The sequence below is a fragment of the Gracilinanus agilis genome, chromosome 4 (assembly GCF_016433145.1).
Source record: "Gracilinanus agilis isolate LMUSP501 chromosome 4, AgileGrace, whole genome shotgun sequence".
Classification (NCBI taxonomy): domain Eukaryota; kingdom Metazoa; phylum Chordata; class Mammalia; order Didelphimorphia; family Didelphidae; genus Gracilinanus; species Gracilinanus agilis.
This window is the reverse complement of record NC_058133.1, coordinates 511,085,047-511,110,119: the sequence shown is the minus strand read 5'-3', so window position 1 is coordinate 511,110,119 and position 25,073 is coordinate 511,085,047. Positions and strand designations below refer to the sequence as shown.

At 44.2% G+C, this 25,073-nt stretch overlaps 1 protein-coding gene across 1 annotated transcript in view; it reads left to right on the top strand.

Moving 5' to 3' along the window:
* Positions 1-1,627: 1,627 nt before the first annotated feature.
* Positions 1,628-25,073, top strand: part of PSMD1 (proteasome 26S subunit, non-ATPase 1) — a 101,954-nt gene continuing 78,508 nt past the window's right edge. The window contains exons 1-9 of the mRNA XM_044673280.1: positions 1,628-1,741; positions 8,755-8,798; positions 10,000-10,073; positions 10,189-10,358; positions 14,336-14,541; positions 18,405-18,548; positions 20,213-20,439; positions 21,675-21,735; positions 24,550-24,678. Coding sequence (XP_044529215.1) covers positions 1,726-1,741; positions 8,755-8,798; positions 10,000-10,073; positions 10,189-10,358; positions 14,336-14,541; positions 18,405-18,548; positions 20,213-20,439; positions 21,675-21,735; positions 24,550-24,678 — 1,071 coding nt within the window. The 5' untranslated portion in view covers positions 1,628-1,725. The remainder of the gene's footprint in view (positions 1,742-8,754; positions 8,799-9,999; positions 10,074-10,188; positions 10,359-14,335; positions 14,542-18,404; positions 18,549-20,212; positions 20,440-21,674; positions 21,736-24,549; positions 24,679-25,073) is intronic.

Below are 25,073 nucleotides of genomic sequence, written 5' to 3'. Positions count from 1 at the left end.
TCAGAAAAGGGTAAACTGACTGCCAAGGTCACACAGGTAGCAAGTGACTTTCGAACTGAACCAAAGGCTTAGATGGAATTCCATGTAGGGATGCTGCCATCTTGTGATGAAAGAGAACAATTGGCTTTTTTTTTTTTTTTTAACCCTTACCTTCTCACATAGAATCAATACTGTGTATTGGTACTAAGGCAGAAGAGCGGTAAAAACCAAGCAATGGGGTTGAGTGATTTGCCCAGCATCACACAGTTAGTTAGGGGCTCTTATTAATATGCCATTTTAAGACAGACATGGCCAGGGCTTGTGATTTCACTGATGAAGGGAATTCTAGGAGAGGAAACTCCCTCTGCTCTGAAGATTGGCACCTGTTTAGGTTGGTATAGTCTGGAGAGACACCTATGAGCCTTGAGAAATTAAGTGACAGCTGATAAAAAAATGTCAAGGGCAGGATTTGAATTCAGATCTTCTGGTCTGCACCATGTGGATCCCAATAATCCTGTGCCATAGATACTGACTTTCATGGATCTCTGATCTTATTGAAGTGGATTTTCCCTTGGGAGCTACAATGCATTCATACCCAAACTGTGGGTCTCCTGCTCACCGGCACCCTCACCCCACACCCTTCTGCTAGGGGCCAGCTTCTTGAACCCTAGACATTGTCAGCTTGAAGCTGGACCCCATAGAGCAGCAGGACATGGGGCAGGAAGAGCAGAGGCCTGGAAAATTTTTCTCAGCCTCAGTTTTCTTATGTAAAATGGGGATAAACACTGTACCTTCCACCCTTAGCTCTTGTGATGGACAAATGAGATAATGGGCATAAAGTGCTTTGGGAATTGTTGTTATTATTGTCCCAAGAAGGCAATTGCTGTGGTGGGCCTCCTCCGACCCAAATGGGAGGATGATTTTTGTGCCCTGGATGGAGGGACGGTCCCTTGGAGATGCCCAAAAGGTGCCCGAAGTCTCCTGCTCTGAAGCGTGGGAATCCATTGAGTGTTCCCAGGTCCCTCCAGCCCAAAGGGCCTCATTTTCCTCTTCTGTAAAATGGGGACTGCTAGTTTCTGAGGCTCTGGCAGCCCTAGTTCTATGACCCTCGTGCGATACCGAGCCTCAGTCTGTCTCTCTGTACAATGGGCCCCCTGGCCTCTGACAAGAGGTGCCCACAGCTCCAAGAGCCTCCCGCAACGTCGAGTCTATTTCAGGGCCCATGACGTCATCCGCGTTGGAAGTGCGTGGGGTCCTCCCGTTCTGCAGGGGGAGCTCGTCATCCCCAGCTTCCAAGCTCCCAGCCATGACAAGGCACCTGCCGGGCCAGCGGGGTGGGGGTGATGGTGGTCCTCGTCTTCAGGCTGTCCTTGGCGCCGCCTGACGATGGGCTCCCGCAGCGCGGCCGAAGACGAGGCCGCGATGGGGCGAAGTGGCCGCACGGGGGTGGTTGCGTCAGTCTGTGGCGGGCCTGCAGGTCTGGCGGCGGCCGAGGGCGGTGGGGACCGGGGCGGAGTGGCGGGAAGCTTTAGGCAGCGCGGCGGGCAGCCCGAAGGGCCTGGGGTCCTCACTGCCGGCGGCCTCGTTCCGTCAGTCAGGCCGGGGGCGGCGGCGGTGGCTGAGGCGGGAGCGGCGGGCGCGGCAGCGGCACCGGCGACACTGATCCCCTGAGCCTCCTGATCCCCGTGATCCCGGCGACCGTGACCCCAGCCTCACCAGGCAGACAGACGGAGCAGCGCCGCCGCCATGATCACCTCGGCCGGTGAGTGCCGGCGCAGGGCCCATCGCGCTGAGTCAGGCCCGGCACTGCTCGGCGCGACCACGGGGAGGGGGCAACCTGGGGCCCAGCCCCGGCTCCCGCTTCCGCGCCTTTGACTGGGCTGAACTGGAGGCGCTTCACTTGTTCCTCGCGGCGACACTAGACAGCCCCGGGACTCAGTTTCCCCCTATGCCACTGGGGGGCGGGGCCTGGGCCTGGGCCGAGGGGACTCCCGGGAAGGGAAACTCCCTCCTCCTAGGCAGATAGCGCCCCCTGGGCCCCTAATGCAGACGGGACTCGAACCTAGGCCTCTTTCTCACCCTACCCAGGCCTGGGAGAGCCACTGGGTCTGGAGGAGTGAAGGGAGCATTCCCAATGGGGGGGGGGGGGGAGGCGGAGAAGGGGAGATCACAAGGGCCCAATTCTTTCTTCCCACTTCGAGGCTGTCCTGGTATAGGCCACCTGGCAGAAAGTGTTGAATGCCAGGCAGTGGGGTAAGTGACTGGTCCAGGGCCACACAGCCAGGAAGGACTTGAGGCTACACTTGAACGCAGAACCTCTTGTCTCCAGGCCTTGTGCTCTTTTCACCGAGTTAATTTTTTCTTAATTTATTTGCTTTTCATAACCTTATCCTTTGTCTTGGGATCAATAATGTGTGTTGGCAGCAAGGCAGAAGAGCCCTAGGGGCTAAGCGATGGGGTTTTAGTGACTTGTCCAGAGTCACCCAGCCAGGAAGAAGGATTTGAGGTCACATTTGAACCCAAGCCTTTCCATCTCAAGGCCTGGCTCTCTGGCTGCCCCCATTGCTGGTGATTTGTGTGCATTTGTTTGTATTTTATACTGTACAACTTTGCCAAAATTGATCATTGTTCTTACTGGTTTTTTAGCTGTCTCTCCAGGGTCCTCTAAGGAAACCATCAGATTATCTAGTCTGTGCCGATTCTTTCAGTTTCTTTGTCTTGTCTTATTGCTAGAGCATTCCTAGAATGGGATCAGATAAAATGGTGATGCTAGACAGACTTCATCCTGTCACTGGAAAGGCTTCTCTATCCCCATTTTGGCTAATGCTTGTTGCTGCTATGAGATGAATATCACTTACTTTAAGGATAGTTTATTTATTGCTGTCTTTTTTCTAATGCTCTAACAGGAATAGTTGTTGTGTTTTATCTCAAGCCTTTTCTGCATCTGTGGAAATAATTATGATATTTGTTGTTTAATCATCGATAGAGTCAGTTATGTTATAGTTTTCCTAATATTGAACCAGCCCTGCATTTGTGGTATCAACCCAGCCTGCTCATAGTGTATATTCTCTGTGATACATTTTTGTGATCTCCTTAATAGTATTCTATTTTAAGATTTTTACATCATTCATTAGGGAACTTGGTCTTTAGTTTTCTTTCTCTTTTTTAGCCCTCCCCAACTTAGTTTATTAAGACCATATCAAGATCTAGAAGGAATTTGATAGGACTCTTTCCTTACCTATTTTTTTAAAAACAATTTTTGTAGTATTCGAATTCATTATTCTTTAAATGTTTGTTAGAATCCATCTGGTCCTGGGTCCCCCTCCACCTCCCACCTCCAGGATTCCTTCAGTTTCTTTTTTTAAGGTAGAGTTATTTAAGCTTTCTATTCTCTGATCTGTTCATTTGGGCAATTTATATTTTTGTAAACATTCATCCATTTCATTTAGATTGTCAATTTCATTCCTATATCATTAGACAAAACAGCTCCTGATAATTGTTTTTATTTTTTCTTCATTGGATGTGAATTCACCTATTTCATTTTTGATGCTGATAATTTTTTCTTTTTCAAAATCAAATTAGCCAATTGTCTTATTTTACTGGGTTTTTTTCCCTCCAGAAATCAGCTTCTAGTTATACTTATAAACTGTTTAGGAGTTTGTTTTTATTTTAAATTTTATTAATCTCCTTTGATTTTCAGTATTTCTAATTTGACAATTGATAGTCTTTCATTTGTTATTTTTTCTTCCTTTTTTTATAGTTACATGTCCAATTTGTTGAGTTGCTCTTTCCTTTTATAGATGTAAGCTTTTGGAGATACATATTTTCCACTAAGCGTATCCCACAAATTTTGGTATGTTGTCTCATTGTTATCATTGTTTTTAATGAAATTTTTGGTTGTTTCAATGATTTGGTCTTTTACTCATGCATTCTTTAGGATTAGATTATTTAGTTTTAAATTAATTTTTAATCTGTACTTCAGTGGCCCTTTGTTGAATGTAATTTTCATTGCAGTATGATCAGAAAAAAGACATATTTCTGCATTTGAGATTTTTATGACCTAATACATCATCAGTTTTTATCAAAGTGCTGTGCATAGCTAAGAATAGATCTGCTCCTTTCTATTCCCATTCATTATTCTCCAGATAGCTATCACATCTAATTTTTCTAACATTCTCTTCATCCCCTGATATTATTTCTTATTTATTTTATGGTTAGATTTATCTATGTTTTAAGAGGGTAAATTGAAGTTCCTCTATTATTACAATTTTACTTTTAGTTTCCTCCTTTAACTCTTTAAGAATTTAGTAGCTATCCCAGTTAGTGCGTACATGTTCGATATTGATATTAATTAATTGTCTACGGATACTTTCTAGCAAAATGTAGTTTCTGTTTATCTCTTTTAATTATTTCTCTTTTTGCTTTTGCATTGTCTGAGATCTTGTTTACTCTTCTGCCTTTTTTACATCGTCTGAAACATGTTAGATTCTACTCCAGTCCATTTTTTAAAACTCCAAGTGAATTTTCTATTTCATGTGCATTTCTTATAAATAACATACTGTTAGATTTTGGTTACTAATCTATTCTGTTCTCCATTTCTGTTTTATGGGTAAATTCATCCCATTCTCATTTCCAGTTATGATTGCTATGTATTCCCGCCCCCGCACCCCCATTCTATTCTCTTATGCTTAAACTTTTTTTTTACCCTCTCCTCAAGAGTCTGTTTTGCTTCTGACTACGATCTCCCTTAATCTACTCATTCCTCTTATTGCTCCCCTCTCTTACCCCTTTTCTTCTTACTTCTCTTTTGGATAAGATGAATTTCTCTACCCCATTGTGTGTATGTGTGCTCACTCCTTGTTGAACCCGGTCAGCTAAGAGTATGATTCAAGTGTTACTCCCTTGCCCCTGCTCCCATTCTCCCCTCCAGTGTATAGATTCTTCCTTACATGCCCCATTCATGTGAGATAGTTTTCCCCATTCTTTGTCTTCCTCCCCCCTTCATCTAGTAGTATATCCCTCTTTTTCACTCTTTCATTCTTATTTTAAGATCACCCCAACCTAATAGACTCACGCTTAGGCCTTATGTAGATTCTTTCTTAGACCCCCGATGATGTTAAATTCTGAGAGGTTATATGTATCATCTTCCCATGTAAGAATATACACAGCTTAACTATTTTTAGTCTCTTAGGATTTCTCTTTCATGTTTACTTTATGTTTCTCTTGAATCTTACATTTGAAGGTTAGATTTTCAGTTTAGCTCTGGTCTTCAGAAATACTGAAAAATTCTCTTTTTTATTAATTGTTCATTTTTCCCCCCAATAGGATTTTCCTGTTTTTTTCTTGACTGTAATCCTAGTTCTTTTGCCTTGGGATCTCTTCCTGCCCTTCCTGTCTGTGTCTGACTAGAGCTTAGGAAAGGAACTGGACTTGAATGAGTTGGCTTGGTAGTCATCTACATAGAGGTGGTCATTAAACCCACAGGATCTGAAGCAAAAACAATCAAATACACAGGTAAAACAAGGAGTGGAGAGTGCTGGTTCTGACTTTGAGTGATTAGTCCTGTTATCATCCCTGGGTCCTGGAATGCTGCCACTGTGCCACGGTTCCTACTTTCTAACCCCTTGAGCTAGAAGGGGGAAAAAGTCATTCACTGACTTTCTTGGCTTTCTCATTCAGAATTTAGTCTGGCATGCTTTCTAGGTTGTGGAGTGGGTAAGGATGGAGAGGCAGTCTGCCATGCTGACACTTAAGTTTGATGTGTTTTTACACCAAAAGTGTGTGTTTGCTTAGTCTCCCTTTTTTCTTTTCAGATAAGAGTGAAGTCTTCTGATGGTTATTCTCACTACTCTTTCCTACTTGTTTTTGTATAATCTTCTCACACACCCCAATTATGCAAGTTCTGTCCCCTTTTACCTCCTTTCCGTACTAAAGTATTTTTCCTTTTGCTTCCCTTTTCTTTCTCCCTTTCAGACCCTTAGAATAGAACCAACTTTGCCTTAATATCTTTTGAAAATCTTTTGGTTTTGGAGGAGGACTTGTTCTTTCACATTTGAATGTTAGCACTACATCGTCAGACAGCTTACATCAATTTACCTTTCTAGGTTTCTCTGGACTCTTGCATTTCAGAATTTCTCCTTAGCTCTGTTTTTTGTTTGTTTATATTTCTACCTGAAATGCTGGAAAGTACTTTATTTTGCCCTGAGATGATTATATTTTGTGCAGGGCAAATGATTCTTGCTTGTAAGACTTATTTGCTTTTTTTGGATACTGCATTCTAGGATTTCATTTAGAGTTAAAACTCAGATCTTGCATGATTCTGACTACAAAATATATTCCTTTATACTTGATCTTCTTTTGGGATCTTTACTGGATTTGTTTTTGGCACTGGAAACTTGGAGTTTTGTCTATGACATTCCTGGGATTTTCCTTTGGGAGTTCTTTCAGGAGGTAATTGGTGGATTCTTTCTGTCTTAACTTTGCCCTCTGGTTCTGATAGATGTGAGTAGTTTTCCTTTATCATTTCCTGGATGTAGTGCCTTTGCCTTTAAAAAAAGTATAGTTTTCAGGGAGTCCAGTTCTTGAATTATCTGTCCTTGAGCTGATTTTTCAGATCTGTTGCTTTGGATAGCTTCCTTTTTTCTGATCTTCTGATTTTTTTACCACTTCTCACTGGTTTTTGGAATTAGTGATTTTTTTTAATGTGGCTCATTTACATTTTCAGAGTTCATTTCTTGGGTGAATTTTAGTACTTTTATGTTCCTTTCAGGTCTCTCCTCCAAAGCTTTTACTTCATCTCCCACCTTGTTCATTTCCTCTGGGTGTTCAGGTGGTCAGTAAGGCATCACTAAACACAGGCTGTGGAGAACTTTAAAGCTGAAGAAAGGACCTTCTATTTGATCCTGGATCCAGTAGGGAGCCACTGGAGTTGATTGAGAAGGAGAATGCTGTGATGACCCTATGGGAAAGCCACCTTGGCAGCTGAAGAAAGAAGGGATTTGAATGAAGGAGGTCAGGGAGACTAGTGAGGAAGCTTTTGCAATAGCTGAGAGAGAGATGGTGGAGGGGCCTGGCCAGAATGGTGACTGAGCAAGTGGAGAGGAGGGACCAGTGTGAGAGTATCTTGGACAGAGATTTGGCAAGCCATGGAGGAAGAGGAAAGTGAGGAGGCCTTTGTAAGCGTTGAATAAGGGCTTACTGTATGCCAGGCAGTGGGTATAAAAATGAAACCACCCCCAAGGAGCCCGCATTCTGCCATAAGCGACATACCTAGTAAATGCAAATGCGTTTGAAGTCAGTAAATCCAAGGTTTTTGGCCAGAAGTTGGCAATGCCCAGGTCACAAACCTTAGCATCTAGAAGGACAGGATGGTGATGGTCTTGACAGAGACAGTGAAGGGCAGAGGTGGAACAGGTTTGAAGGGAATTAATTAACATTGGATCATTTTTGAACAGTCTGAGTTGGGGATGTCAAACTGAAGCTTAGGAGATCGGATGGGGGCTGGATGGCCTGGCTGGTGGTCGTCTACATAGAGGTGGTGATTAAACCCACAGGATCTTCTGTGAGAACAATCAAATAAACATGTAAAACAAGGAGTGGAGAATGCTGACTTTGGAGCTTGAGGACCTGGGATCAGACTCTGCTGCCGACATGGCTTACCTTTGGACCTCAGTTATTCAATATGCAAAATGAGGCTGCGAGAGTAGCTGTCTTGTCTGGTCCCTTCCAGCTCTTGTTTGATGACTAAAATCCTGTCAGCCCAGAACAGGACAACCTTAGGTTCAGCTGGCCTGTTTTCTTTCTTTCTTTTATTTTAAACATCTCATTATAGTTGGTGCTTATCCAGCTTAAGTTCTGCAGATATTCCTTCATCTAGGTCTTCTGTTTCCTTGTTTGTTTCATTTTTATCACTAAAAACTATGATACTGTGATGAAAGGAGCATTAATTTAGAGCTGGGAGGTACTTTGTAGGCTGTCTAGTCCAACTTTTCTCTTTGTACAGATGAGGAAACTGAGACTTAAGTGATATGTCAAAGGTCATGTAAGAAACTTTGAGCTGGATATCAAACCCAGGATTTCCACCTGTAAGAATTGGCTGAGGCAGGATCCCAAAGCTCTTGACAGGCCAGAGCATTGGACTAAATCAAATTAGATGAAATCGTTTGGGGACAAATGTAAAATCTTTATTCTTGGATGTGTCAGCAGTACAAGATGGGGTACCCGTGGTTTCATAGCTGTTTGAAAAAGATTTGGGGCTTTCAGTGGCCTACAGATCCAATATGAAGACTCCTTGTGACATAGCATTGTGGCTTGGTGGAAACAGTACTGGATTCACAATATTTAAGAGTTGGAAAGGGCCTAGCCCAACTCCTAGCTGAAGGGAATCCCCACTGTCACAGAGTCAACAAATGGTCACCCTGTCTCTGCTTGGAGACCTTGAGGAAGGGGAACCCATCAACCCATCACCTCTCAAGGCAGCACATGCCATGTCTGGGGAGTGTGAGAAAATGGTTCATGAGCGAGCGAGAGGGAGGAAAATACTTGGGAATTTTAATGTATCCAATAAAAAAATAAGCATATAAGTTGGTCACCCTAAAAAAGAAAGTCTGGAGGCACAGGGATCTTCTCTGTGGGAGAGACCACCTCTATGAGGGGCATCCCAGCTCCATTGTCTCTGAGCCCAGAATCATTGTCTTCAAGTGCCCCAGGTTTCCGGTCATGTATTCTTTCTCTTAATGAGTTTGTTCGTCACCTCCACATTCTTTTGTTTTGCAGCTGGAATTATTTCTCTTCTGGATGAAGAAGAACCACAACTTAAGGTAGGGATTTTCTTGTTATTTGGAAGGTGGGAGCCCTTGGAGTTGAGTGGCTCTAGCTGAGTCTCCTCTCATTGGGGGTCCAGGGCAAACCCCCCTCTGCCTGCCCCTGGACTGGGAGCTGCAGCAGTATGCTGACGTTGGAGGAGAGGGAGGTTAGTGTGAGCGCCCCCTTTGGAGTCAGACAAGCCAAGAAGATACCAAACTTCAGCGAGTACTTGGAGAACAGTCAGTTTTTTAAAGAACATTAGGAAGGAATTTTACTTATCACTTAAACATGTTCAGTCACACTTAATATTTCACTGTCATTTATGTGCACACACCCCCACCCCCCGCCATTAGATGGTAAACTCCTTGAGGGCAGGGTTTGGGTCCTCCCCAGGACCTGGTGGGGAAAGGTTTTGCATGTAGCTGCTTCATAAATGATCATTGAATTGAACTTGTTGAAAATTTGGCAAGTGTTAAAAATGGCCTTTCCATCTCCACGAACTGATGCGGAGTGAGATCAAACAGAACCAGGGGGACATTGTACACAGAGAGTGTAACCTTGGGGGCCGATCGAATGTAATGACTCTGCTACTAAAAGCAATGCAATGAGCCAGGATAACGCTGAGGGACTTAGGAGAAAGAACTTTGGGAGTAGAAATCTAGAAGAAAACATGATTTGTCACGTTTTTGGATGGGTGTAGGATTTGGGGGTTTGGTTTTAAAAGATTATTCCACTACAAAAATGAATCATGTGGAAATAGGATTTGAGTGATAATATACTTATTAACCCAGTGAAATTGCTTGTCAACTCCTGGAGAGGGGAGGGAAGAGAGGAGGGAGACAATAAGAATCATGTAACCATGGGGAAAAAATTTAAAAAAAAATTTTTTTTAACAGCCTTTCCACTTTGAGCTAAGAGTGCTGTTAGCTAAGCCCAAACTTCTTCCCATGCAAATTCTCATTCCCTTAGTACAGAGTAGCATTGAATTATCCTCCTGGCCTGACTTCTACCAGGCGGACTGTTTCTAGCTATGGAGAAGCAAAAAGGGAAAGAAATTGAGAAATCTAAGAGAAAATAAATACGGAATTGTTCATTTTCAAGCATTTGTACTTTAAGCTTATTGTTATTTCTGTTCGGTACCATTTAAAAAAAAAGCAAATCAAAGGGTAAGCGATTCTCCTGATAACTGAATGTCGGTCTCTTTCTCTTCTCTAGGAGTTTGCACTACAGAAATTGAATGCAGTGGTCAATGACTTCTGGGCAGAAATTTCCGAGTCTGTAGACAAAATGTAAGCCATCACTTCATTTCTTGGGCCTTCCATGCTAGAGGCACGTATCTGGCAGTCGATGGGGGAGAAGTCGCTCTTTCTCATAAGGATCTTTCTGCCTTTGTGTTTCTTTCAGAGAAGTCCTGTATGAAGATGAAGGCTTCCGCAGTCGTCAGTTTGCCGCCCTGGTGGCATCCAAAGTGTTCTATCACCTCGGGGCTTTCGAGGAGTCTCTGAACTATGCTCTGGGAGCAGGCGACCTCTTCAATGTCAACGACAACTCAGAATACGTGGAGACCATTATAGGTGACTGCCCAGTTACGGGATATTGATTCTCTGTCCAGCTTTGTGGTCTGGGAAAGGTGCTGTTATTGAGTACGAGGCCTCAGGGGAAGCCCTGCACCTCCTTTTTCAGGGCTATTCTTTCCCAGCAGAAGTCATTTGTATTGAATTGGAAAGTCACATTCTTTATTCTTTCCATCAAAGAGAGTTCTAAAGCTTCCCTCCAACACCTTGGTTTATAGTTTTTCTCTTTATCGTACACCAATAGTACTATAACTATCCCAGTGTTGATTTATCATAACCAAGGAATGTATACAGAAAACCCAAGAATTGATGTTAGAAAATGTTTGCTAGAACCATAGAAACAGATCAGGAAATCCTGGAAAATAAGCAATTCTCTTTTGGAACTGGGTCCAAAGCTCATTCTTTTGAGTATCCAACTGATGGGAAGATTTTGCCTTTGATGGTTGATTTAATTTTCTTAAACAGACAAAAGTCCTTTGAGTAATGTGGCAGGTAATCAAGCAGGATAATCACATGATATTTTTGTTAAAGAGGACCTTGTGGGCCAGCTTTGCCAACCTATCGAAGGGGGGGGGGGGTCACTCAGGTAGCCTTGGCTTAAGACCAGGGAGGATCCTCCAGCCCATCATGACTTAGGGGGGTGCCATCCATCTCCTTTTGGGATGACTTGTTATTAGGAAGTTTTCTCTGTTACTAAGCTGAAAAGTTCATCTCTGTACAACTTCTACCTTTGAGGCCAGACAGAATTAGCCTCATGCTGCATTTTGCCAGAAGTGATGTGTGATTTAAATAATGAGACTGGTTTCTGTGTGTAACTCAGTTTAGACTAATTTCCCAAAACGACACGGTCATCTACACTCACTGCTTCGATTGCCTCACTTCCTACTGTCTTCTTAGACCTTGTGATATGGTTTCACCCTTGGCCCTATGCTAAAACTTCTCTCCCCACGGTTCCTGATGCTCTCTTAAAGGTTGAGTCTAACAGCCTTTCCCAGTCCTCAGACTGCTTGATTTCCCTACAGAGAGAAATGGGCCCTGCCTTTTGTCTTTTGGTCCTTATCTATCCCCTCATTGTAGATAGGTCATCCTACCTTGCCTTCTACAACTCTTGGTTCTCCAACCTGTCTGGCTTTTTCTTTCTCTCCTTTGTTGGGTTGTCATTTTCATCCCATCCACCATGTCTGACTAGACCCCAATACTTGATCCAGGGCTTTTGACTCTTCTCTCTCTTGCTACACTCCCTCAAGGATTTCATTGGTTCCTTTATCATCTCTGTGCAGATATACATCCAGGCTATATTTCTCTCTTGAACTCTGCTGGATGTTTTCTATTTTTTAAATTTTATTTGTTTTCTCCTTTTTTAAATTTTATTTTTATTTTATTTTAGTAACAAATTTCCACATAGGTTTTCCAAGGTTACATGATTCATGTTGTCTCCCTCCTCCCTCCTGGAGTTGACCAGCAATTCCACTAGGTTATACATATGTTATTTCTTAAAACATATTTCCATATTTTTCATTTTTATAAGAGAGTAATCTTTTTTTTTTTTTAAACCCTCACCTTCCGTCTTGGAGTCAATACCATGTATTGGCTCCAAGGCAGAAGAGTGGTAAGGGTGGGCAATGGGGGTCAAGTGACTTGCCCAGGGTCACACAGCTGGGGAATGTCTGAGGCCACATTTGAACCTAGGACCTCTGGCCTCCAGGCCTGGTTCTCAATCCACTGAGCCACCCCCAAGAGAGTAATCTTATCAAACCAAACCTTAAATCATATACTTTAGTAAACAAGTGATAAATCATGTGTTTTCAACTGCATTTCTATTCCAACAGTTCTTTCTTTAGATGTGGATAGCATTCTTTCTCATAAGCCCTTAGAATTGTCCTTTCTCATCATATTGCTGTGAGTAGTAGCAAAATCTATCTCATTTGATCATCCCACAGTATTTCAGTTACTGTGTATAATGTTCTCCTGGTTCTGCTTATTTCACTCTGTATCAGTTCACATAGGCCTTATCAGTTCTTTCTGAAGTCATCCTGTTCATCATTCCTTTAGCACAGTGATTCCCAAAGTGGGCGCCACCACCCCCTGGTGGGTGTTGTAGTTATCCGGGGGGCAGTGATGGCCACAGGTGCATTTATCTTTCCTTTTAATTGCTATTAAAGTTTTTTAAATTAATTTCCATGGGGCTAAGTAATATTTTTTCTGGAAAGGGGGAGGTAGGCCAAAAAAGTTTGGGAACCACTGCTTTAGCACAATAGTATTCCATCACAAGCATATACCGCCACATTTTGTTCAGCCATTCTCTAATTGAGGGACATCCCTTTAGTTTCCAATTCTTTGCCACCATAAAAAGCGCAGCTGTAAATATTTTTGTACAAATAGGTCCTCTCCCATTTTATTTTTAAAATTCTAATTAAAAGCGCCTTTCAGTTCCTCCCCATTTAAAAAAATGAATAAACAAAACCCTTGTAATAAATAATAGGCACAACCAGGCAAAACAGATTTGCCCCCTCATTGCCCATGTGCTGACAGGTAAGTCTTGTCCTGCATCTCATCACCTCTGACTGACAACATGGCTGAAAATGGGAGGTGGGCGGTGCACTTCATCATGGGTCCTTTTGAGTTGGCTGTTGTCCTCAGAGTTCTTGAATCCTTTCCAGTCATTGTCCTCACAGTGTTGTCCTGGTCTAAATTATTCTCCTGGTTCTGTTCACTTGCTTTCCATGGGTTTGCAAATGTTTCTCAGGTTTCTCTGAAACTGTGTCATCATTTTTTACAGAGCAATAATGTTTGATTCCAACTCTTTAGCCATTCTCCAGTTTATGGGCACCCCTTAATTTCCAGTTCTCTGCTCCAAGAAAAAGCTGCCAGAAATATATTTATTCCTTTGGGTCCTTTGTTTCTTTTTTTGTTCTCTTTTGGGAGAAGTAGTGCTCTTACTGGGTCAAAGCCTAGGCACAATTGAGTAACTTTGGGGGAGTCGAGTCCCAAACTGTTTTCCAGAATGGCTAGACCAGTTCACAGCGCCATCACTTGTTAGACATTTCCAACAGATGGTCCCAGAGATATTTCACTCAAAATGTCTAAAACAGCAATTTCCCCCCCAGACCTCTATGTCAGCCTTTTCCCCCTGTTTCTGGTGGTCGACTGCATCCTCATTCTTGTAGTTACCCAAGTTAGTATTCTGAAAACCATCCTTCACTTTCCTTTCTCTCATCCCTCCCCACCCCATACGCTGTCACTTATCCAGTCTTGTGGATTCTACCTCCCGCTATCTTGTCTATCCTCTTCGCTCCCCTCATTCTCCTCTTATATCAGTTCTCACTTGCACTATGGCAGTAGCCTCCTATTTGCTCTCTCTGTTTCCAGGCATAGCTGCCAAATTCCTATTTCCAAAACTGGATTCATCCATGTCACTCCTTTACTCAGAAACCCTCTGGGACTGCCTGTTGTCTTGAAAGAATGGCCTCCCAAGCCCCCTGGAGGCAACTTCCTCTCCCTCTCCAGTCTCAGTACATGCTGCTCCATTCAGCCCCAGTGGCCTGACAGCAGCGTGAGGTCTAGTCACCCTCTGCAGGCTTCAGTGTCGACCCTGCATTGATCGTCCCAGTTTGTGGGTGCCGGTTCCCCTTTGGATTCGCTCATAGAGGTCTGTGCCCATGCTGTCTTTTCCCTCCAGGAGAACGCCAGCTTTTTGCTTCATACGCTCAGTGGCTAGCCCAGGGCGTGGAACCTAGTGGGCCCTTCAGTGTTTCTTGAATTGAATGTCAGTGTGCTCAGAAGTCAGGGCAGATGCTTTGAAGGGAGCCTGGTGTGTGTCCGAAAGACAGACGAGACAGCTTCTGCAGAAACAGCCACCCCACATAAGCTCCTTTCTTAGAGACACGCCTCAGCTGCTGGGGTGCAGACTCAGACACTGCGCGTGCTCCCCATGAGCAACGGCAGGGCTTCACCAAGGTTGTTGTCTCCCTCCCCAGCCAAATGCATCGACCATTACACCAAGCAGTGCGTGGAGAATGCCGAGCTGCCTGAGGGGGAAAAGAAGCCCGTGGACGAGAGGCTGGAAGGGATCGTGAACAAGATGTTCCAGAGATGTCTGGACGATCACAAGTACAAGCAGGCCATCGGCATTGCTCTGGAGACCCGCAGGCTGGACGTCTTTGAGAAGACCATATTGGAGTCGGTAGGGACGTGTCCTCGTTGTCGTTGGGGGCTCGAGGGGGAGAGATCAAAACTCAAGCTGAGTTGTGAGATGAGAATCGAGAACTTATTCTAAAGTATATATTTGTTTTATTATTTTTGCTGAAAATGTTTTGTGCTCTTTGGATTGCGAGGCAAGGCTAGCTCTGGTCCGCTCCTGGTCCGTGTGTATTAGGGTTATACTTGTTCTCATCTCGTAATGTTTCTCACCAAATGGAGCCTGTGAGGCTCCCCGGGTCAAGAGGGCTCCTGGCAGCCGTGGTCTGCATCGATAGGCCAGAGTTAAAGGTCTCGTGCAGACTTCTGTCGTTATGCCAGCGGTCTCTCTCATTAGCAGGATGGTCAGCCTTGATTCAGGAAAGCCTCGGTCCCCAGTAGAAAGCTACAGTGTTGGAATTTCTCCCAAAGAGGGTTCAACTACATCTCTTGTAATTTGGTAGGAAAGCCCTGGCTGAGCTAGTACTTCCATAGAAGAGACTGGTGATGGCTTTAGCTGGCCAGCTTTTTAAGGGTCCCAACAGCATCTCTCACCTCTGTCCCCGCCAGCACCTTTTACAATGGCCTCCTGGTCTCCAGGCTTCACACCTCAATCCAGGGGCTGATCATGGCATTCCGGATGCTACTCCTGCCCTTGACCTCCTGCCAGACTGGACTTCTAGCTTTTGCTCAAACTTGACATGCTATTTCCCATCTCTGGGCATTTGCCACATGGAGGGTCTTTCTGTTCTCATCTTTGCCTCAGAATCCTGAACTTTCCAGCCAAGCTCCCTTCCCTGATTTCCCCAGGGGTTGAGTTGTCTTTCCCTCAGAAAATGATTGATGTGTAAATTGAGTTTGGTGTCCTCCCCCAACCCTGCCTCCCTCCCCCAAGCCCCTGTAGAATTTGGAATTGGGGTTTTGGTTTTTGTCCAGAGAGTTCCAACTCTCACTTAGTGTCACACCTTAGTACCACCTAGTAACCACTTAGCTACCTAGCACAAAGGGCCTTCCCCAAGCAGGCACTGTGTGTGAGTGTGGCATCTCCCTGAAAGTCTCCTAGCGGTGAGACCATGTGGTTCTTTGTGCCCCCATTGGGCAGAAGAGGAGCCTGAGGCCAGGAGGGTCAGGAATGGCCTGGGCTCCCAGAGCCAAGAAGGTCCAGCCCAGAGTTTGAGGCCAAGTCTTGTGACTCATTGGTGTTGGGAGCTCCCTGTGAGGACCTGCTCCTGCCTGCGCACGGGTGCCTTTTCAGCCATTCAGAGAGTTTCCAGGTCACACAGCTTGTGTCAAAGATGGAACCTGAGCCCAAGCCTTCCCGGATCCAAGGCCCACTCTAGGCCACGCCACAGCGGAGTGGCACAGCTCTTGGCTTGAGCACCTGGGAATTCTGCTCCCAGCGCTTCTTTCAACCCATTCACCTGGTTTGTTTCACTGTCTTTGGGGGACACTGTGCAGTAGCGATGCCTTACATTTCCAGAAGGTGCACAAAGCCCAGAAAGTAAGCATGGAGGCCTCTGTCAGGAGTCTTTGGACTTCTCTGGCACCCGAGGTGGGACAGAGTTTTTTCCTTTCGGAGCCCTGGTCGCCCTTGCTTGCCCAGGCTGGAAGTGCAGGGACCACTCCCAGGCCTACTGCAGTAAGCATGGCATGGGAGTTTGGTCCTGCTTATACCATCTGGGCCAGCTTCTCCGTCTTTCAGTAACCTGATGCCCCTCCCCACACTCCTAGGCAGCTGGCCATGTCAGTGCTGAACCTAATGCCTTGCCCTCGTCAGCTCAGCCAGAAAGTGAGGAGCACACCCTGCCAGTATACACATGCTTACTTAGAAATTATATTCGTGTCCCACTATACTGATAATTATGTCCATTATGAATCGGATTTTAAAGGGATAGAAGAGATGATTTGCTCATTCAGAAATATATATTTTTTACAAATAATACAGCCCCCTTTTTGCTCCCACTTTATTATGCTCTAATATTAATAATGATATTTTTCATGAAAGCAGTCAGATTGAATAAGCTGCCATTATTTTTCTTTCTACCTTTACTTTCTGTCTTAGTATGAATTCTAAGACAGAGAAGTGGCAAGGCCTAGGCAATTGGGATTGTTAAGTGACTTGTTCAGGATAACATGGATGGAAAGTGGAGCGGGCCAGATTGAAGTCCAGTTTCTCCTGACTCAATTTACTGTGTTACACTTGCCCCAAGCTGCCAGTATTTTTGAAATTTTTGCTATAATGATTTCAAACCCTGGTTTTAAGGTTAATTGTTTTTATCACCTGATTTTAGTTGTCATAATAGCTAAATATTATGCCTAATAAAGATAATCTGGCCCAAGTGGAGGAAATAAGAACTTTTTTTTTTTTTTTTAATAAAATTTCAGGTCAGCTAAGTAGCTCAGTGGATTGAGAGCCAAGCCTGGCAATAGGAGGTCCTGAGTTCAAATCTGGCCTCAGACTCTGCCTATTTTTGTGCTCTTAACCCCCATTGCCTTGCCCTTACCGCTCTTCTGCCTTGGAACCAACACTTAATATTAATTTTGAGGTGGAAGGTAAGGGTTTTTAAAAAATAATAAATTTTCAGTGATCTCTTTTGTTTTTACATTATCTACATCTCCTGCTATGTTCCTTCTTCCTTTTTAATTCTTTCCTTTTTTCCCAGAAAGCCACACTTAAAATAAAGCCTCAAAAGGAAGAAGGTAAAACAGTCCAATATAACTAAATAAGAATTGAGAAGTTTTGATGGCACACCCTCAGGGCTCTCACATGTGTAGAAAAGAGCACTCCCAGGTGGCTTGGGGCAGGGGAGGCATCCAGTCAGAACGTTTTCACAGACAACACACTTCCATATCTTGTTCTCAGCTTGGAGAGGAGAGGGGAAATGTCCGCACAGCAAACAGGGTCAGCGTTTTCAGAGAGGCCGTTTTCAGAGATGCCATCTGAGGCATCCGTTACAGAGAGGATGGATATCTTTGAAGAGGGCGATTGTGGAGTCAGGGATAAAGAGGAAAAGGAGAATTAGAGACTCCAGAAAGGTGATGACCCTCCCCCAAAATAGGGAAGGGCAGAAGAGGGCCAGGTTTATGGCAAAGCAATTGAGATCTGCAGTGCAGATTACAGTCCGTGTATGGGCACTCTTCTGTGCTAGTTACTTATAGCTGGGAGAAACCCCAAATGAGGGGTTCTCTTAGTTCCTTCTTCTGTGGGTCCTGCTCTAGCAGTCGCCAGAAGATTGAGGTTACTGGGCAGGAGATTCCAGGAATTTTGGCTGCAGTCGCATCCTTAAATTTTCCTCTGACCCAGAACTGAACATAGTCCTTCCTCTGCCTACGGTCTGACAAGGGGACTATAGTGACACTCAGCTCTGTATTCTGGAAGCAGCCCAAGGTTAGATCATGCCACTCAGGCTCACCGGGGACGCACAGACTTTTGTCAGACAGCTGAGAGGTTAGAAGGCGGTCCTTGATAGCCCCGAGGTCTGTGACCCACAGAAGGAAAGGGAAGGCCCAAAGGCTCGACCCCTCCGTCCCTGCCCAGCCTTAGGAGCCCTGGGAGCAGTGTTGTTGGGCATCATCACCATTCACACAGAGGTGCAGGATGGCGTCTCTCAGTCACAAAGAAAAGTGTATTCATGAGGCAAAAAGTTATAGGACTTACTTGGAGGTGATTTTCATATATAATGATGAAATAAAAATGTTGATATTAAAGCAGTCAAGCCTTCCGCTGCCTTGGCAAGAAGGCCAGAAAACTCATCTGCTTTGCATGGCCAAGTGTTTGCTCCACCTTGGGTCAGAGCGAAGCCACATTGGACTGTCTGCTCCAGTTTCTAAGTGACCCATAAAGACACAGTGTTCTATGGTCTCTTTCAGAGCGACGTCCCCGGCATGCTGGCTTACAGCCTCAAGCTGTGCATGTCTCTGATGCAGAATAAACAGTTCCGTAACAGAGTGCTGAGAGTTCTGGTTAAAATTTACATGAACCTGGAGAAGCCGGACTTCATCAATGTTTGCCAGGTAACGGGCTCCCTCTGTCCCCCCGTCTGTCTTTATCTGCTGCCACGAAGGCCAGCCAATGCCATTAGCCTTTCGCGGATTGAAAGTCACTAGTTCCCTAATGATCACTAGGGACACACTGGACCACAGACAATGGAGACATCCTAACAGGTTCGCTCAGAGTGCTGTCTGCTTCCTTTGTCTGAAGGAATTGTCTTTTTTGGTAACCTCAAGAACTCCTCGATGCCCTCCATTGCCTGCCAGCGTGGGGCAGATGGCAGCTTCTGCCGGCCTCCCTGTCCAGTGGGAAGGAAGCGACTCGGGCTTCTTTGGTGACAGCCGTCCTTGTCTTAGCTCTGAGAGTTGGGAGGTGCTCAGGTGCTTTTTCTAGGAATTTAAAGCCCAAGTGGCCTGGAGAATAAGCCTCTGAGGTAGACAGGAGAGGGAGACACATCAGAAATCTTATTTAGGAAAAATCTAGTGACTTAGGTGCGATTGGTACCAGAGTGGACAGTAAGGGATAGCCATGGACAGGCAGCTGCCCTGGAGGGAGAGTCTAATTTGACTCCTCGGTAAAGGGCTTTCTGTCTGCTCCATCCTCATAGTGGACTCTTAAAAGCAAAAGCCAAAGGCTGGGCAAAGAACTCGGAGCCCAGTCTGACTTGATTTGGGCGGACAAGTTCGGGCTGCAGATTCCTCAACTGAATCTGAGCTCCCTCATCATCAACTCTTGACAGATTTTTAAAGGCAAAAACAGAGTATGGGGGATGGACTTGACTTACAGGTCACGGACAGGGTAGGACACTTTAGCCTGGGCTTGTTATAAGGGTCATTCTTGAGTAGTACATCCCTTCTCCCATTGCTGAGAAATCCCCAACCTCCACGATGCTATGGGAAACCTTTTTGGCCTCCCAGACCATTCTGGTCTCTGTAACCTGTCACAGGAATTAGTTTGATATAAAGTACAGTTTAAAATAGATTCACACACTTAGGATTAATATAGTAACACGCTTATGACAACACCCACCTAAAACTGTTTCACATACTGCCCTGGGACCACATTCTCAATCAGGTGACACACACATATTCTTACTACAGATCACATGGTTGTGAGGTATCAAACTAAAGGGATTCTTGAGTGGCTGCTTAATTAAAGTTCCTTTTTACAAAAGTTACAGCTTTTGAGGGCCTTTAGACGTTGTCAAATCTTGGGTTGTTTCATTATCTGTCATGGCAGACAAGGAAGACTACGATCTGGGCCTGGGATTTCCTTGGTCTAGAGAACTGCTGTTTGAGTGAGGAAACTCTAAACCAGGATAGGTTGGCTCCTCTTTAGTATCGGGGCCTAGACACTGTATCATTGAGAGGGTAAATGGCTTTGCCAGGTCCCCAGAGCTGGGATGGGTCACAGAGGGTCTCTGAGCCCTGCCTTCTTGAAGGGGCTTTGAGACCAGCTTTTTAATGGCTCCAGGATGTCAACTCTGTATTAAGATAGAAAAAAGACTTCAGTTCTTCAGAAGCTTAAGAAAACCTAGCTCTTTTGCCTCTACTGCATTAATCCTGGTGGCCAAAGTAAGGGCCATGCTTTCCTCGAGGGTAGATTTGTTGGTGTGGCGGCTGCCTCGTGACTTGATCTTTCATTTACCATCTCAGCATTTCTTATTTCTTTTCTTTGGCCATTTTAGTGCTTGATTTTCTTAGATGACCCTCAGGCTGTGAGTGACATCTTGGAGAAGCTGGTCAAAGAGGACAATCTCCTCATGGCCTATCAGATCTGTTTTGACCTGTACGAGAGCGCCAGCCAGCAGTTCCTGTCCTCAGTGATTCAGAATCTCCGTACTGTTGGCACCCCCATTGCTTCTGTGCCCGGCTCAACCAACACAGGGACCGTTCCTGGGGCCGAGAAGGAAAGGTGGGAACTTCTTCAGAACATCTATGCCAAAGGCCCACTCTGGCTAATTAGGGTATGACAGACAGGCACAGATAGGAAGCCACTTCCATGTACTGCATGATCTCATTGAAGTGTCCGAGGTTTGTCCAGACATCACCTTAGAATGCAGAAGGAGAGGGCAATTCTTTTTTTTTTCTTTTTTTTTTTTAAACCCCTAACTTCTGTGTATTGGCTCCTTGGTGGAAGAGTGGTAAGGGTGGGCAATGGGGGTCAAGTGACTTGCCCAGTGTCACACAGCTGGGAAGTGTCTGAGGCTGGATTTGAACCTCGGACCTCCCGTTTCCAGGCCTGACTTTCAATCCACTGAGCTACCCAGCTGCCCCCAGGAGAGGGCAGTTCTGGGAGGGGAAGCCTGGCAGGGGAAGGGTGAAATTGGGCAGAAGTTAGGCGTGAGCTGTGCTTGGATTTGGCACACCCTGAAAATCCTGGCTCTGCAAAGGGAAGCAAATTTAGTGATTGTTGAGGCCAAGTCACAGACATGACAGATGAGGAGTGGAGAGGCTGAGGGACTTGCCTTCCTTCCTCACTGTTGGGGAGACAGCCTGGCAGTGGTCTGCTGTGTGAGGAAGGGCTGAAGTATATAATGGACATGAGTGAAAAGCACATTTGGAAAAAGACCTGCTTTTGCCACCTTTTACATTTTCAATTTTTCATCTCTCCATTCCTTTTACAAGCTGTTAGTACTTATCCCTTTTCTCTTTTCTGCCATTGTTTAACTATATGAGTGTTTATGAGTATTCACTCAAAAGGTTTGGTTTCTGTTCTTGGCACTGCCATTTATTGGCCCTGTGACTCTGTCTAGGGGGAGCCAACCTCCCTAGCCTTTAATTTCCTTATCTGTGAAATGGGTATAATAATAAAAATTCTGCCTTGTGGGATGGTTGAGAGCTAAGTGTCTTAAAGCTCTTTAAAAATGAAGGTAAACCACCGTTGGTAACTAGGACTTAAGACACTGTTTTAGCCAGAGGTTCGAAAACTATTTTGATTTATAGACTCCTTGAGCTCTCTAAGCAACTCTGCCTTAATGAAGCAGTCTTGTTTCCCATCTTCCTCAGTGACTCAGGAAATAGAGTCTATTTCTTTAGGGTGATGTCATGTACATTTGGCAGTATCGTTTACAGAAAAGGTTTTTTTTCCTTGTTATTCCTTTGCGTGTCCAATTTTCAGATGAAAATGTCCTCTATCCTTTATTTCAGTGACAGTATGGAAACAGAAGAAAAGGCAGGCCACACATTCGGTGGGAAGTCCCCAGAAATGGTGAGTATATAAGCTGGATGAAAAGATTACTTATGAATGATCTGTGCCTTCAGTAAAGCTCTTAAGAACTAAAAAGACAAAAACTAAAGAACTTTGCCTTTATTGAAGTTACGTTTTTGAAAAAGACACAATACAATCCCGAATATACCAACAAGATTGGGGTTTGAGCCCCTGCAGAGGAGAAATTGGTTCCTAATCCATAAATTATATTGAGAAAATGGTAACTCTGGGAGAACAGTGAAACATTGTAAAATATTACCCCGAGAAGGGAAGACATTTTATTTTTTGGCGCACACCAATGATTGGTATCATCCAGGGTCTCCTTTCCAGGCCAGGTAACCATGGGAGCCAACGGGAATGTCCTCCCTCTGGAGGAGACAGAGATGGACGGGTAACCCTGGGCTCCTCCAGCAGCAACAGGATGCTATATCTGAACCCTTTCAAGGTGTTTGGCTAAATCAGGATGGCAGAAATGAAGGCAGGTATTAGAGATGCCAAGTTACCTCCTTGCTGTAGTAAGTTTGAGAATCTGCAAGATCAGGCTGATGAGCTATGAAAACGCCAGAACTGGACTGCTCATGTAGACCAACCTTCAGAGGCGATCAAGCCATTCAGGGGCCCCATTTATAAGGCCCCAGGCAGCTCCCTAGTGAATGTTCTACCAGACTTCTTAAGGAGCGTTTGACCTAGGTGGCCTGCTCCATGGGGCCGGAGTTGTGTTAGCTCAGAGGCAAATGATGTACGGATGGGATTTGGCCAAGCGCCTCTCTTGTTCCCAACGTAACGTAGAGAAGTGAGACTTCTCTCCCTTCCGCAGTTTCGCTGTTTCACTCTTTGTCATTGCTTCCCTGGGGTTTCTTGAATAGGGACAAGTTTGGGAGGTATCCGAATAAGAGGGTAGATGTCTTCTAGGGGGGAGGGATGGAGATTCCGAGATAGCTTTGCGCTGGAATATCTTCTATAAAGGACAGAGTATGAATAGAAAGTGACATGGATGTTGCTTAGGGGGAGGAGATCAGGGGAAAAATCAATAGTTGATCATTATCTGATCAGTTTGTGGGGAAACCTTGGAATGGCCTAGTAAGAGATCTTGAGACTCTTACTCCATTATGTCTAAGATAATCTCCAACAACTATGCACGATGTGCTCATTGTGTCTGTGATATGGTTCTCGGTATGGGGAAGGGCTGGGAGGGTGAGACTACTTGGAGCTGGGGGAGGAGGGGAGATGAGTAAGAGAAGAAGCTTCATGAGACAGCTGGCATTCCATTGAGTCTGGAAATGGACAAACAAAAAGAAAAAGGCCCTTCCTCGTAGCAAGTAAATCTTATTAAGAAAAGCAGAATTACCTCTTGGTTGTGTCTAGAGAAAATGGGTCTCCTTCTGCCCCTCTGGACCTTAAGTTCTTTCCTGGTTCTGTGTACTCCCCTCTGCATCAGTACATACTGCCCAAGATTGTCCAGAATTGTTTCTCATCATTTCTCATAGCACCATAGGCTTCTTTTTTCTTCCCTCTTAGTCCCTTCTTCACGATCAGTTCTTTGCCAAGAAAACCCAAGTTGCAGTCCTAAAGGCTGTACAACAATCAGGCCCATCTGTTAATCAAGATTCCTCCACACCACACAATAAAATAAAATAAGAGGCTGGAGCAGACTCTCATAGGCTTCAGCTGAAGTTAAAAAATTAAAAAAAAAATTTTTTTTTTTAAAAAGCTGGGAAGCAGTCATCATCTCATATGTAGCAAAAGCAAAAATGGACCTAATCAGGAAAACTATTTTGTTAAAAGGTACCATAGGCAATGGAATCATATAAAAAAATTGTACTCCAAGTTTCTCTGATAAAAGCCTCATTTCTCAAATATATGCTGAGTGTAGAAGGGAGTCAGATTTAGAAAAATGAGAGCTATTCCCCAATTGATAAATGGTAGAAGAAGCTGAACAAAGGATAAATCTAAAGGATACGAACAGGCAGTTTTCAGAAGAGCCCAAAGCTCTCTAGAGTCATATGAAAAAATGCAAATTAAAACAACTGTCAGAAATGACAAATGCTGGAGGAGGGGGTACACTAACAAATGACTTGATGGAGTAGTGAACTGGTCTAGCCATTCTGGAAACAATTTGGAGCCAGGCCCCAAGGGCTGTAAAATTGTGCATACTCTTTGACTCAGCAATACCACTACTAGGACTGTGCCCCAAAGGGATCAGAGAAAAAGAAAAAAGATTTATTTGTACAAAAAAAAATATCGGTTCTTCTTATGGTGACCAAGATTTGGAATTCGAGTGGCAGCCCATCAGTTAGGGATTGTGGCGTATGATTGTGGTGGAATATGACTGTGCCATAAGAAATGATTGGGGATGTGGTTCAGAAAAAAACATGTTTGTTTGCAGGGGTAACCAGATGATTCAGTGGCTAGAGCTGGGCTGATGAACTGGAAGTTCTGGGTCTAAATCTAGCCTCTTGACATTTCCTAACTCTGTGACCCTGGGCAAGTCACTTAACCCCCATAGCGTAGCCCTTACCTCTCTAATTCCTTTAATATACAGTATTTATTCTAAAAGATAGAAGATAAGGGCTTAAACATATATAAATATATATGCATATATATTTATATATTTGCTGCCTCAGTGGGTAGAGGAGAGATCAGAGGGAAGGAGAGAATTTGGAACTCAAAATTTAAAAAGAAAAGAATGCTAAAAATAAAGAAGTGTTTAAAGGTAAGGAAAATTAATTTATTACTTTGCCTTCTTGTCCAACTAGATCTAGGCAGCAGAAGGTATGGCTGCCTAAAGGATCATGTGTTTTCTTATTTTTACAGAACCCAGAGCCCAAGGACCAGATCTCAAAAATGATTAAAATTTTAAGTGGCGAAATGGCAATTGAGTTACATCTGCAGTTTTTAATACGAAATAATAACACAGACCTCATGATTCTAAAAAACACAAAGGTAGGAGTTCCTCGGGATCCATGGAATCTTTTTTATGTGCCTTTCTTTGTTAAAAATTGCGTGTCGTTCCTGAACCTAGAGTTGTGTAACTGTCAGAAGGATGAATGTAATGTTAGACTAGTGGAGGTGGAGACTTCAGGGCCATCTCACTCCTTTGGAAAATCAGTTTTAAAATTATGAACTTAATCGTCATCAACAAAAAAAAATTAATATCACTATAGATAGAGAATGATGTTTGACCATCTAAACTACAGAAAGCTTTGTTCCTTTATTATCTCCAGTAATGAATATAGGAAAAATGTACTAATTTGGAAAAAAGTGTCTGTGGGAGGTTAATCTGAAAACTCAGAAATGTAAGGAATCTTAATTGTTATTAAATGTCCAAATTCTCATAT